General features: G+C 47.3%; 1 protein-coding gene across 1 annotated transcript in view; it reads right to left on the reverse strand.

Annotated features, from left to right (window-relative positions):
- Nucleotides 1-15,946, reverse strand: part of LOC120026848 (trafficking protein particle complex subunit 9-like) — a 116,662-nt gene that overhangs the window by 57,410 nt on the left and 43,306 nt on the right. Inside the window, exon 11 of the mRNA XM_038971558.1 lies at nt 14,680-14,853. Coding sequence (XP_038827486.1) covers nt 14,680-14,853 — 174 coding nt within the window. The remainder of the gene's footprint in view (nt 1-14,679; nt 14,854-15,946) is intronic.

A 15,946-nucleotide genomic window follows, 5' to 3' on the forward strand; every position in this document is an offset into this window, starting at 1 on the left:
ACAGACACACACAGCTGTGTTTCGTTTAGAAATGTCAGGTAATTTGTCTTTCAGGGATGAAAAGGCTGCCTCTGGGGAAACTCTTGTTTCCTTTACAGAAATCAATAAAAGGAGTTTTTATTTGATGGAAAGTGGAGTAGTGGGGAAACAGGACTGGGAAATGGCTTAACAATATGGTAAGTAAAAAATCCTCTGTGGCTAAGCTGGAGAACATAGAAAATAAATAGATGTTTAGGTCTTGAAAATACTTTAGCTGTTTCAAACACCACCGTAACACTAAATCACACGAAACGGGATTGAAACTATATAATATAAGACAAAATCTGTGTGGTAGATATTCTACATGCATCTGCATAATGTGGTGTTGTGTGCTGGCTATCTCTGCCGACCCGGCTGGTGCTGTAGGTGGAGGAGGAGAGGAAGACTTATGATTTATGCCCACTCATCATCCAAAGTGACACGCTGACAGTCTGGATTGTTCTCCGGCCGTGATAAATGTCCTATAAACAGGCACGCTAAGGCCATTCAATGTGCTAACTCTAGACCAATACATCCATATATTCCATCCTCACAGAGGACAGCTCTCAATGTGCTAACATTCTATCCACTGGAAGTTCCCAACTTCGCAGGGCACAGGGGCTGGAATGACCCAGGAACGGCCACGGCAGTCTGGTCTCTGATCACAACATTAGCCCAGCAGAGCGATAGCTAGGATCACGTTCTGATCCTCTTCAGCCCAAAGCCAAACAAATCATCCTCTCCATGTTTGTGTTGTTCCCCTAATGCTGAGGTTCAAACACAACAGAAGCCAGTTTCAGAATGACAAAGCTCTGGTAAATACTAAATTGCTGTGTATATGCTGGGATCCTCCTAATAAGCACATGTTGGGGATGAGGAGGATTATTCACATGAACAACAGTGGAGCGGCTAGCTATTGTTACAATGGGACAGTTGTCAGGTTGATATTGACTGTCCACAGAGAAGAGAAGAAGAAGGAGGATGGTGTAGCTACTGTGTAACTAATGTGGCAAAGATATACCTGTGGAACGTGATGGACATGGAATCTCTGCTTGATGATAAGGAGGGTTGATAGACAGAGTCTGGGTGACAGGGCTAAAAAACAGGCAAATAAATGGGGCAGCTCCTGACAGCATCGCCCCTGATTTTCACCTCCTTCTCTTTGGCCACTCGCAACTCTTCAGGCCCTGTTTAGTATGGGGGACCTGTTCATCACAGCAGCCCCTTCCCCTCAGCCGCTTCAATCACCCACTCACTGTCAGGGCTAGACTGCAGAGAACCATGAGACCAACATTATTCAAAGTAAGTCCATCTCTCCTGTGTTGTCATCAGTAGAGTGATAGGACCATTGGGAGCTGAGGGACTGGAAGCCATGTGAAAGCCTGGATCAGGATGGCATCAGGCCACACAGCTACCATGATCCTCCCAGGGGAGCCATCCTCTTCCTCCCCGCATACACTATCTCCATCCCAGCCTTACCTCTGGGTGCATAAGGCTGACTAGACTATGTGTATGTACTGTATCTGCACCATTCTCTCTACCCATCCCCAGCAGAGGAGAAGACTGTCCAATCTCATGGTCAGGGAGGGTGTACCGTGCCCAGTCCCATCCAGCACCACCATGGTGCTCTTCCTCCTGGCTTTTGGGCTCCTGACCAGAGCCTTAAAGGCACATTACCCGCCTAAGATGTCCCCAGTGTGTACTGATCACCCAGCCGCCTGTAACCACTCCAAATGACCATCTGTCTGAGCAGGCACACGCACACACACACACACACAGAGCCAGTTCAAAAAGAGCTGTCTTATTAAATTATCTCCTGCCTTTTACAGCTGCCCCACCTTACTCTCTCCCTTCATCTCTCTCTCTCTCCCTGTTGACCTCTTTATCAACCCAAACATTTGTCTTGCATTCATGGATGAATTTGAATTCCGTTAAGACAGGTTCCCGGTAGCAGCCTGGAAGGGCAAAGTCCTCTCCCTCTCCTTGTGTTTCTCTCTCGCCATATCTAGGTCTCTCCTCTCTCCCATTGCTTAGCTACTGCAGATCCATGTCTCAATACATGGGAGATACTGTATACAGGGCTCTGGTCAAAGGTAATGCACTAAAAAGAGAATAGGGTGCCATGTGGGACGTAGGGTCAGTCAGAGCCCCTGAGAGCCAGTTGCCTGTGCAGGGTCATGCAGATGTCTGTTTATTTAACTCCAGTCTATTAAGCTGACGTGGAGACACCCAAGAGAAGGTGTGCCACTTTGGCTTTAATTCAATTGTCAGCAGAGGAGCAGTAATCAATGAGGCTATTTCCATAACGCTACTCCAGGCCGGCTGCAGAACACGTAAACCCTGCTACTGCTGCTGCTGCCACCTGGTTCCCTGGGCCTTGTTCAGAAAGATTTCAACGCTATGAACATAGCACTATAACGGGCTGCAGAACACACAAACCCTGCTACTGCTGCTGCTTCTGCCACACTCCCTGTATGGGCCCTGTTCAGTAGGGAGGAAACGTTTTGAAACAGACTGAAACAGGGAGGTACGGAGACAGATAGTAGAGCATACAGAAGGTGGCAGAGACCAGGGCTCAAACTCCCGTAACCAGGGGGCCATATGTGGTCAAGAATCGAGAAAGCCAGGCTCTCTAAAGGTGCATCCATTTCTCTCTACGCTCCCCATGGAAGGTGACTGGTACTACAGGGAACACACAGCCCACTGACTGAACCCTAAAGCAACATGGTCTCTGACAGCTAGCCGTAAACAGAGTGACAAACAGCCAAACATATTTGGAGATGTACATCCCATGGCGATGTTGCAGATTAAAACAATAGTTTATGGTTAAATGCAGTTAATAGTTCCTTCTCACCCCTTCAATTCACCAGGGTATTATATTGCTCTCATTTAATGATATCTGTCCATCTCTTTCGAACCATTCATCTCTATCCCTCCATCCCTCTTTCTGTGACTCATGTTTTGGGAGGAGAAGACCCCTCCAGGTTTTCTGGAGTGTCAGGATCGTTTGTCACAGATAATCAGGCCGACCAGCCAGTAACCTTTTGAAAAACAATAGGGGAAGATACACCAAGGTACCTCAGATGACATTTACGCAGGGTGGGTGGGTGTGTGGAACACTATCAAATAAAGTACCTAGCTTTTCTGCTGCCGCAGACAGGTGTGTGTCCAATGTTGACATCATCGCTGAACTTGTAGGCATATTTATTATCCAGAGCAGCTGCCAAACAGACAGAAATCGATTGAGACACGTGTCCACACGATTCTTGATGAAAAATGGCCACGAATCAACAAATCGCTGTGAGAGGAGTCAGCCATTACACCTGCTCAGTCAGCCAATAGTATTGATGCTTTCTGCCCATGGAGAGGCCCAATAGCAGGCTATGTAGAGAGCAGGGCGGGTGGCCCGCATGACACCAGAAAAGATGAGCATCAAAAACTGTATAAAATAATAATACAAATATTGAGCTAATTTGTATGCTCAAACCACTTTTATAGTTTTAACATGTTTTGGGGATGTTTACTAAATTTACTTCATTTAAATTGTTTACAAACATTGGAGAAAAACAAGCTGATATTTTTGGTTCTGATGGGGTACAACAGTTAAACCAAGCTCATGAAGCATTTATAAGTTATTTTCTTCAAGAATCAAAATGGGTATATATCTAATTCATATGTCTAAAAATGAATGTAGCAACTGCAGATTGCCATTTTAACAAGTAATAAAAAATACATTTGATAAAAGACAGGGGTCACAATTATTGGCTCCCCTGTTTGTAATACCCTCACCTTCCGAGGATAACGACACAGCCTTTTTCTGTTTCATGAGATTGGAGAACACAAAAGGTTTTTGGCTAAAACGATCTGAAAAGATTCTGTATTGAGGAATTGTCTAAGACCCCTCACAATGTATTCTCCAACCTCATAAAACATTTAGAACAAGGCTCAGTGTTGTTGTCCTCACAAGGGGAGGGTGCTGGAGTATTACAAACAGAGGAGCCAATAACTTATCTTTTTAGATTTTTTAAAATTACTTATTACACACAATCTGTTTATCTGAGCAATTGTATTAGTATAAAATAATCAAATTTGTTTCATAACTTTTTTGCATACAATATAGCTCAGTATTTGCATAATTTATTTTATAGTATTTGTTGCTGTCAATCTTTATCATGGGTGCAAATAATTATGTTAATTAATTATTATTATATACACTGTGTATACCAAACATTAGGAACACCTTCCTAATTTTAAGTTGTCCCCCCCACCCCCACCCCACAGATTTGTTAAATTGGCGGACCAGTCTTGATACACACGGGAAACTGTTGAACGTGAAAAACCCAGCAGCGTTGCAGCTCTTGACACAAACTGGTGTGCCTGGCACCTACTACCATACCCCGTTCAAAGGCGCTGAAATGTGTGTCTTGTGGATTTAACAAGTGACATAAATAAGGGATCATAGCTTTCACCTGGATTCTCCTGGTCAGTTTATCTCATGGAAAGAGTAGGTCCGAATGTTTTGTACACTCAGTGTAGATAAAGAACTACATGGCACATAAACTAAACGAGTAATTGGTTTGTAGAGAAAATGTTGAAGCACGAAACAGTGAAAAAATATAAATGCTTACAAAATAAAGAGAAACACTATTGAAAAAGAAAAAGGGTCACTCATAGAATTTACCAAATGATTTTGTTGAGGCTCGCTAGACCAGAATGAATCACGATTAACATGTTAACGTAGAAGTAATGCAGTGCAGCCTGTTTACATGGCTACTTAGTCCCCCTCCATACCTCACACTGAAACAGTACTAATAAAGGGAGGTACCAGCCATTTAAATACACCTTACATTACTACTCTGTAATTGGCTGGTGAATAGAATATCCTCTTCCCCGCCAAGGCATTAGAGAAAGTGACTGATATAGATCATCGTGTGTGTGTGTGTGTGTGTGTGTACTCTGTTCTGTAGTAGCTAGGTTGATGTTGCTCTGCTGCTGCCTAAAGGGGGTAATCATTTCCTAATGGTCCCATGCTCTATGGGCTGACTCCCTCACTCCCCATTCAATAATAAGGCCCTAAGCAAACAGGAAGGCATAAAGACCCTTTCTGTTTCTGCCACTTTCCCCGTTTTTCCATTGTTGGAAAAGTCCACAATTAAATATTAATGGGTTGCTACAATATGGTAATGTGAAGAAGTCACTGTAGATCCTCTAAAGCTCTGTCAGGTTGGATGGGGAGCGTCGCTGCACAGCTATTTTCAGGTCTCTCCAGAGATGTTCGATCGGGTTCAAGTTCAGGCTCTGGCTGGACCACTCAAGGACATTCAGAGACATGTCCCGAAGCCATTCCTGCATTGTCTTGGCTGTGTGCTTAGGGTCGTTGTCCTGTTGGAAGGTGAACCTTCACCACAGTCTGAGGTCCTGAGCGCTCAGGAGCAGGTTTTCATCAAGGATCTCTCTGTACTTTGCTCCATTCATCTTTCCCTCGATCCTGACTAGTCTCCCAGTCCATGACACTGAAAAACATCCCCACAGCATGATGCTGCCACCACCGTGCTGCATCATAGGGATGGTGCCAGGTTTCTTCCAGATGTGACGCTTGGCAATCAGGCCAAAGAGTTCAATCTTGGTTTCATCAGACTAGAGAATCTTGTTTCTCATAGTCTGAGAGTCCTTTAGGTGACTTTTGGCAAACTCCAAGCGGGCTGTCATTTGCCGTTTACTGAGGAGTGGGTTCCGTCTGGCCATTCTACCATCAAGGCCTGATTGGTGGAGTGCTGCAGAAATGGTTGTCCTTCTGGAAGGTTCTCCCATCTCCACAGAGGAAATCTAGAGCTCTGTCAGAGTGACCATCAGGTTCTTGATTACCTCCCTGGCCATGGCCCTTCTCCCCCGATTGCTCAGATTGGCCGGGCGGCCAGCTTTAGGAAGAGTCTTGGTGGTTCCAAACTTCTTCCATTTAAGAATGATGGAGGCCACTGTATTCTTCGGGGTGTTAACCCTGGTGTCCTGACTAAATTCACAATCTGGCCACCTAATCACCCCCAGCTTCCAATTGGCTCATTCACCCCTTCTCCCCTGTAACTATTCCACAGGTCATTACTGTACTGGTAAAATAAGGGTTAAATATTTAAAAAAATCTAATGATACAAGAATGAACAAATTGTGGGGATGAGTTATTGATTTTTCAATTGCGATTCTATAATTCAGAGCAGAGACACAAATGCAATCAGACGTTAGTCCTATTCAACAGATCCGGTGCTTAGGCTGCTGGTCTTCTGATGTAGCAAGAGAGCCATAGTTTGCTATATCGGAGTCTAAGCGGCACTATTGTACATACGAGTAGCGCAGTGGCTTCTCTATCTACTGAGAGCTAATAGTACCTACTACTCAGCAGTAGCACACCGGACTCCCCTGGGCACATAAATCATTGGCGAAAAGATAAGTCCATAGACGTATCAGAGGTGCGCATATGCACAGCCCTACATGGACTCGGATCGTAGCAGCTATATCACAGGCTCTCACAGTACTCATCTGATATCAGACGTGTAGCCTGTAGCTCAGATCGAAGCCGCATAGTTACACATGAGCTGATCCTCGCAGATTACAGGTCCATGTTCCGTATATACTTACAACTAACAGAAGGATGGCGCACAGATTAGTCAGACGCAAGTGTCCTTCGTATTCTTAGACTTTTGTAGCCCCTATGACTCATTATGCGATAGCCCTGGGTCCTGTGCTCTGAATTTTACCTTACATTCTAACCTAACTGCCGCATTGCCAGATTACCAATGCCAGGACCCTCAATTTCTACTGTCTTTCATTCCTCACCCCTCCGCCATGGCATTCTTTCAATGCCTACTTCCACCCTACTGTACGTCTTACCTTCGATTCCGACTAGCCCCAACTACCGTATCCTCAGCCATCGTTAGCCCCCAGCAACTAGCCCAGATCCCCGCCTAGTTTAATAACAGAGATGTTGCAGCAGCGTGAACTACTGGAGCCAGCGCATATTCGAACAGTGGTAGTGCGACCCACGAGTTCAGTCCAAGGCCGTATGTCTTCAGAGCAGCATAGCTGCAGGAAGATGTCGCGCACTAGTGAGCCCCTCTTCGAGTATCCTCCACAATGCTGTCATAGCGCCCAGACTACAGAGGGCACAACGCGCAGACCCTGTCACGACAGAGACCGCCATACTACGGTACTCTACACGTCCGATTATGTAGCTGTCAACACCTCATGCGCTGGGCAGTGAGCAAGCAGCTATGCGATCAAGCCTATGGTCGACACAAGACCACGATGTCTGCTAAGTGCCAGAGTCTATCTTCAAGCTAGAGTCAAGGCCCAGACTCCACAGTGCCTTAGCGTCATCATTCATACAGAGCCGGCCAGGACTAGCCTAAGTCCTAGTTCAACGCAATAAGACTCTGCGCCCCTGACTTAGTCCTGCTCTAACGTCAAGAGTCCTAGATTGCTTTAACAGACGCCCTATCCCTAGACACTCATAAGCCTTAGTCAGACAGAAACCCTCCATGGCAGACTATGGACACACCGAAACTGAGGATCTCAGCACGTACTCGCCGTAACCCCCAGCCAACATAACCAAGCCTGAGTTCCTACATAAGCGAGATCTAGTATACTCACGTCAGCGCCTACATGGTCCCAACATAACGGCACGGCCAGTGGTTAATAATCTCCAGACTACCAGGTCACAACATGGAGCCAGCCTAGCTAGTCTAAGCCCCCAGCTCCTTCATACGAGTCTGTTAGACCTCCAGGGCCCATACAAATCTGTTAACCGCCAGCAGGTGCTAGACTACGCACAACAATCGTCTAACTTTCACACACGGTCACCAGAGTTACGCCCGGCTGTTAAACCTACGCCAGGCGCCTCATCTTCACTAGAGGCCTTTTAACCGCCAGTCATGATGCCTAGTTAAGCCCTCAGGTCGCCACAGTAGAGCGCTGTTACTCCCCAGCTAAGCTCACAATAACAGCCATCTGTTCAACAGCCCCAGGTCCGATACCAATCTGTATAGCGATGCAACCCCATGGTATCCTCATATCAATCTCAGAGGCCTATAACCTCCTCACACGACTAGCCCAGCTCACTAATCGGCACTAACGATTCCCCTCCACGAGACTCCCATAGCACTATTCATAGTATAACAGATCCCTCAGGCAGTTCACATAGAGCCTCATGTTATACCTCCACAAGGGGGGGGCATTGTTCCCCCAGCTCTATCAGAGCATCTGATCTAAGCCTACCCAGTTCAGCAGATCGCCTCCTACGGACGTAGCTCTAAATTTCACATCCCAGAGCCTCTCCGAGTATAGCATATGCCATCTATTCACCACCGAGCGGCGGCTCTAGCCATCGTGTAGCTCATATTCATATCAATTGTCACTAGCCTCGGCTAGATGCCTCATGCTCTATTCAGGATCAGCCTGCAAGCCGAAGATCCGACTACAGGTCCCATAAACGTCCTTACACTATCACAGAGATCGCCTCCAGACTCTGACGCTATTACAGGTGCTCAGTTAACCTGCGCAGCGACTATCCTGAGAGGGACTTCGACAAGCCTGCTCTACTCTCAGGACTAGCCTTCTACAGGGTCATGGGCCTTCCAGTGACGCTGCAGCTGTACCTGTCCGAGGCGCTCTCGGTCTTCGGACGGTGAAGATGCCTCACTGTGCATCTCTCGGAGAGGAAAACACACCTTATACTGAAGCACATATTCAACAGAGAACACTCACAAGACTAGCCTATTCAACAGAAGCCTCCAGAACTAGCCTATTCAACAGAGAGCCGCCAGAACTAGCCTAATTCAGGTCTCAGCACTCGCCTCGCTCCACACCAGCCACTAGCCTATTCCATCTTCCAGCCTTGCCTGGGCCAGGACTGCAGCCTATGGTCATGCGATGCATAGCTCCATCATACATGAAGCCTATATTGCCTATTCAGATGTTGTTTCATTGAGTGCAACATCCAAGATTGCGTAGCATTCATTCTAGTGTACGGAGCTATGTATGTTTGGAAAGCTCAGCTTAGATTGCTGTGGCCTAATCTCGTCAGGCAGAGTTTCATAATAATACATAGTGCCATCTTATTCATATGTCTAAGCGGCTTTCTGCTAGAGAGCCTCGCACTGCCAGCCTACCTTCGAGTGGCACTAGCGAGAGCCCTCTAAGGCAGCTGCATCGCTGCAGAGGCGTGCAGGCTCACACCATGAACAGACACAAGACCTGATGGCTCTAATCTCCAGAGGCCTCGTACTACGACTCAGACCTACTTCCAGGGCTGGCGACGTGCCCGTCACAGTTCTCTAGCCTATGACAACAGAGCCTCCAGACTAGTCCTATTCACAGAGCCTCCAGACTAGGCACTATGGTTCACACGAGTTGGCCTCCAGAGCTGAGAGGTTTTCGCTATGAGGTTCAAACAGAGGGCCGGCTTGAATTGGCTCATTGTGCTCTTACGCTGACCCAGTTCGTCCGTTCCTATATCAGAGCAGAGCAGCCGCCAGACTGCCTGTACGGCTCAGCACTCATCATAGCATGTTCTGCCAGGTTCAAGCACGATCTAGTGTTGCCTATTCTGAACACGAGTCTGGCTTTCGCCTGACTGAACGTAGCTTCTCAACGTATTACGGCTCGGGCCAGACTAGCCCTTACATGTTTCAGGAGCAGAGCCTGCATCAGCTCAGTGATCCTCCATTCCTAGCAGCAGCCTCCGACCTCAGTTAGGCGCAGTTGATCATCGAATCAGATGCCAGACTAAGCACTACGACATATGGCGCATGATATACAGAGGCAGGAGTACAAAAAATCACCTAAAAAACGACACCCCGTAGCGAGAAGCTCGGTAATTATCAAACCAGTAGGTCAATCTTTCCACTATCTATCCTGTGGACAGTATAGCACTAAGTTATCGCAAGCTATATTTCCGCAAAGTCGACATGCCAGCTGGAATATATAGCCTTCAATGGTTGCATTCTATAAAAGAAAGCACCGAGAATAGCTCTTTATAGTTAACGTGGGACCGATAATCCTATCATGACAGCCCCCAGTTATAGCCTAATGCACGCTATTCCAGGCTAGCACTCGTAAGTCTGACATTTATAGTGCGTAACCGAAGCTGCGTCTACTACAGATTTACTAGCGCTGGATTTTCAGTGAGCTGGTGCTGGCCCGAGATATGAAAAGTCACAAGATTTCCTATTTTCAAGTACTCAGATGAACCAATCAGGATTCCATGTTGTCACAACGAACCCAATTAACTCATCACCAAGAGCGCCCACTATAATACTAGGTCAATCAACGCCATATCAACCGTCAATGAGACAATGTTAAGGCCAACTCACACACTAACCTAAGTTACAACTAAACTCTATATCAACCAGAGTCGCCATCAATCTACATATATTATATCAGACCTTATAACTTCCAACAGTCCCCACATACTTCAGGGCGGTACGCACATTTTCGGAACACCGAGCCCTAGATTTAGCCAAGCCTATTCAACAGAGCCCCCAGATTAGCCAAGCCTATTCAACAGAGCCCCAGATTAGCCAAGCCTATTCAACAGAGCCCCCAGACTAACCAAGCCTATTCAACAGAGCCTCCAGACTAGCCAAGCCTATTCAACAGAGCCCCCAGACTAGCCACGCCTATTCAACAGAGACCCAGACTAGCCAAGCCTATTCAACAGAGACCCAGACTAGCCAAGCCTATTCAGAGCCCCCAGACTAGCCAAGCCTATTCAACAGAGCCTCCAGACTAGCCAAGCCTATTCAACAGAGACCCAGATTAGCCAAGCCTATTCAGAGCCCCCAGACTAGCCAAGCCTATTCAACAGAGCCTCCAGACTAGCCAAGCCTATTCAACAGAGACCCAGATTAGCCAAGCCTATTCAACAGAGCCCCCAGATTAGCCAAGCCTATTCAACAGAGACCCAGATTAGCAAAGCCTATTCAACAGAGACCCAGACTAGCCAAGCCTATTCAGAGCCCCAGACTCGCCAAGCCTATTCAACAGAGCCCCAGACTAGCCAAGCCTATTCACCAGAGCCCCCAGACTAGCCAAGCCTATTCAACAGAGCCCCCAGACTAGCCAAGCCTATTCACAAGCCCTACTCGCCAAGCCTATTCAACAGTGACCCAGATTAGCCAAGCCTATTCAACAGTGACCCAGATTAGCCAAGCCTATTCAACAGAGCCCCCAGACTAGCCAAGCCTATTCAACAGAGACCCAGACTAGCCAAGCCTATTCAACAGTGACCCAGACTAGCCAACCTATCAACAGAGCCCCAGACTACAGCCTATTCGCAAGCCTCCAGACTAGCCAAGCCTATTCAACAGAGCCTCCAGACTAGCCAAGCCTATTCAACAGAGCCCCCAACTACCAGCCTATTCACAAGCCCCCAGATTAGCCAAGCCTATTCAACAGAGCCCCCAGACTAGCCAAGCCTATTCAACAGTGACCCAGATTAGCCAAGCCTATTCAACAGAGACCCAGATTAGCCAAGCCTATTCAACAGAGACCCAGATTAGCCAAGCCAATTCAGCAGAGCCTCCAGACTAGCCTATTCAGCAGAGCCTCCAGACTAGCCTATTCAGCAGAGCCTCCAGACTAGCATATTCAGCAGAGCCTCCAGACTAGCCTATTCAACAGAGCCTCCAGACTAGCCTATTCAACAGAGCCTCCAGACTAGCCTATTCAACAGAGCCTCCAGACTAGCCTATTCAACAGAGCCTCCAGACTAGCCTATTCAACAGAGCCTCCAGACTAGCCTATTCAGCAGAGCCTCCAGACTAGCCTATTCAGCAGAGCCTCCAGACTAGCATATTCAACAGAGCCTCCAGACTAGCCTATTCAACAGAGCCCCCAGAACAGCCAAGCCTATTCAACAGACCTCAGACTAGCCTATTCAGCGAAGCCTCCAGACTACCTATTCACAGAGCCTCCAGACTAGCCTATTCAACAGAGCCTCCAGACTAGCCTATTCAGCAGAGCCTCCAGACTAGCCTATTCAACAGAGCCTCCAGACTAGCCTATTCAACAGAGCCTCCAGATTAGCCTATTCAACAGAGCCTCCAGACTAGCCTATTCAGCAGAGCCTCCGGACTAGCCAAGCCTATTCAACAGAGCCCCCAGACTAGCCAAGCCTATTCAACAGAGCCTCCAGACTAGCCAAGCCTATTCAACAGAGCCCCCAGACTAGCCAAGACTATTCAACAGAGCCTCCAGACTAGCCAAGCCTATTCAACAGAGCCTCCAGACTAGCCTATTCAACAGAGCCCCCAGACTAGCCAAGCCTATTCAACAGAGCCCCCAGACTAGCCAAGCCTATTCAACAGAGCCCCCAGACTAGCCAAGCCTATTCAACAGAGCCCCCAGATTAGCCAAACCTATTCAACAGAGACCCAGATTAGCCAAACCTATTCAACAGAGACCCAGATTAGCAAAGCCTATTCAACAGAGACCCAGATTAGCCAAGCCTATTCAACAGAGACCTAGATTAGCCAAGCCTATTCAACAGAGACCAAGATTAGCCAAGCCTATTCAACAGAGCCCCCAGACTAGCCAAGCCTATTCAACAGAGCCCCCAGACTAGCCAGCCTATTCACAGAGCCCCAGATTAGCCAGCCTATTACAGAGCCCCAGACTAGCCAAACCTATTCAACAGAGCCCCAGTAGCCAAGCCTATTCAACAGAGTCCCAATTACCAAGCCTATTCAACAGAGACCCAGATTAGCCAAGCCAATTCAGCAGAGCCCTAGATTAGCCAAGCCTATTCAACAGAAGCCCCCAGATTAGCCAAGCCTATTCAACAGAGCCCCCAACTAGCCAAGCTATTCAACGAGCCCCAGACTAGCCAAGCCTATTCAACAGAGCCTCCAGACTAGCCAAGCCTATTCAACAGAGCCCCAGACTAGCCAAGCCTATTCAACAGAGCCCCAGATTCGCCAAGCCTATTCAACAGAGCCTCCAGACTAGCCAAGCCTATTCAACAGAGCCCCCAGACTAGCCAAGCCTATTCAACAGAGCCCCAGATTAGCCAAGCCTATTCAACAGAGCCCCCAGACTAGCCAAACCTATTCAACAGAGCCCCAGACTAGCCAAGCCTATTCAACAGAGCCCCCAGACTAGCCAAACCTATTCAACAGAGCCCCAGACTAGCCAAGCCTATTCAACAGAGTCCCAGATTAGCCAAGCCTATTCAACAGAGCCCTAGATTAGCCAAGCCTATTCAACAGAGCCCCCAGATTAGCCAAACCTATTCAACAGAGCCCCAGATTAGCCAAGCCTATTCAACAAGCCCCAATACGCCAAGCCTACACAGCCCCCAACTAGCCAAGCCTATTCAACAGAGCCCCAGATTCGCCAAGCCTATTCAACAGAGCCTCCAGACTAGCCAAGCCTATTCAACAGAGCCCCCAGACTAGCCAAGCCTATTCAACAGAGCCCCCAGACTAGCCAAGCCTATTCAACAGAGCCTCCAGACTAGCCAAGCCTATTCACAGAGCCTCCAGACTAGCCAACCTATTCAACAGAGCCTCCAGACTAGCCAAGCCTATTCACAAGCCTCCAGTCTAGCCAAGCCTATTCAACAGAGCCTCCAGACTAGCCAAGCCTATTCAACAGAGCCTCCAGACTAGCCAAGCCTATTCAACAGAGCCCCCAGATTAGCCAAGCCTATTCAACAGAGCCCCCAGACTAGCCAAGCCTATTCAACAGAGCCCCCAGACTAGCCAAGCCTATTCAACAGAGCCCCAGATTAGCCAAGCCTATTCAACAGAGCCCCCAGACTAGCCAAGCCTATTCAACAGAGCCCCCAGACTAGCCAAGCCTATTCAACAGAGCCTCCAGACTAGCCAAGCCTATTCAACAGAGCCTCCAGACTAGCCAAGCCTATTCAACAGAGCCCCCAGATTAGCCAAGCCTATTCAACAGAGCCTCCAGACTAGCCAAGCCTATTCAACAGAGCCTCCAGACTAGCCAAGCCTATTCAACAGAGCCCCCAGACTAGCCAAGCCTATTCAACAGAGCCCCCAGATTAGCCAAGCCTATTCAACAGAGCCCCCAGACTAGCCAAGCCTATTCAACAGAGCCCCCAGACTAGCCAAGCCTATTCAACAGTAGTGTCATTTCTTTTACTGAAACGTAAACGAGTCATATTTCACCATAAATACATTTACAAGTAAATGCTTCTGTAAATCAGAGTGTCATGTAAAATGTTCACTTAGATCTCAAACAGCTATAACTCTGTTCTGACCAGGGGGAGGAGGGAGGAGAAGAGCTACATTTCAATCATTACACCATCGTCAGAATTACCTGACTTTGTTGAGCGGGAAGAAATATTGTCTATTGATTAATCACGCCACTCAGAGTAGTAGTTACTCGATGTTAGAACAGTGTCGTAACAATGATGAGCTCATTGGTACATTTATAAGATCAAATCAGAATGACAGTTCATACACCAGGGTTGTGTTCATTAGGGCACACCGTCGCAAAACATTTTGCAATGGAACACGAAAGCAGGCGTTTCTTATTGGACTAGGTCAGATATTACCTCCCCATTTCTCTCAGTTTCAGAGCGTTTTCATCCATTCGTTCTTAATAAACATGACCCAGACCACTCACCACCTTTGACTGACTTACCTGACAACTGTTGCTGAAAAAGAGCTTTAAAAATCCGATTGACGTACCTGACGATGGGTAGCTTGCTTAACGGTACTGGGGGCAGTTTGAGTCCATCAGGCAGGGTGATAACCTCCATTCCTCCTGGACATTTAGACGTGTAGTTCTCCAGACTCTGAGTCACCTCCTTCTTCTCTGTGGACCGGGGAAAGAAGGGACTCGGGTTAGAAACGTAGAGCACATTACAGATGGTCAGTTTGACCATTTGAAGTGACCAGGAAAAAACATTTCTACAAAGAGCGTTTTCACACAGTGTACGCTATAGTGTGTAAAGCACATATTATTTGTCACCCTTTTGATGGAGCCAGTTTTTCCTCACCATTTGAAGTAACCTCTCTCGCTATAACTATTGCTCTAAGCAAGATTACACGGCCCTGCCAATTTAATTGAGCATAATAACACAAATAACACAACTCCAGCCCAGCCCTCTCTCCAGCCCTGTCCCTTCTCTCCATCCTACAGTGTGAGTTTTATAGCTGGATCAATAAAGATGTTTATGGCCGTGCTGTATCATCACTCTCAGCCTCGCTGCTCTAGTTGCAAACAAAAATGTCTCTATGAGTTACTCTGTTGGCTGGGCCTCACGCCACATGGGGGCTGCGAGAGAGAGCGATATATACTCCAGTCAAGCTCCTAGATAGGCTACTTCTCAGATCCCCACTACATACCCCTGCTTGGACAGCCACAAAATATCACATTATTATCCTGAGCAACAGAGCAGCACAGACTGAACATACTTAGATCCAGAGTCAGGACGACCAGGCAAACATGCCCTTCTGTAGTTCTGATCTGACAGACTGAAGAGCAGTTCCAGTGGCAGGAAACAGGACATCACTGTGATAAAAGCTCTCTCAGAGTTAGAGTGCCAGTATTGAAAACACTGACATGGCCTTGCTTTACATAAAAATGTATCTAGCATCCTGTTGTTACTAAGCACATTCCTGTAACTTAAAAAGCTCACCAAATGAAGGTCTTAAAGGGATGTTAAAGCCCTCTGTTTATTAGAAGTCGAGTCACAGTCACTGTTGTGTGTTTGCAGTGTTGGGAAGTGGCTTAGTGATCATGGTTTAACAAGCAGAGAAATGCTGCATGCAGCTTATGAAACCGCCTGGAAGTAGAAATGGACATGGAAGGATTTGAGTACTGTTGCTGATAGTACATTTCAACCACAGCGGTTATGAGCGCTGGTTACCTGCCTGTATCTCCCTGATAAAAGAGTTTATAAGCT

Source organism: Salvelinus namaycush, chromosome 32 (genome assembly GCF_016432855.1).
Source record: "Salvelinus namaycush isolate Seneca chromosome 32, SaNama_1.0, whole genome shotgun sequence".
NCBI lineage: Eukaryota > Metazoa > Chordata > Actinopteri > Salmoniformes > Salmonidae > Salvelinus > Salvelinus namaycush.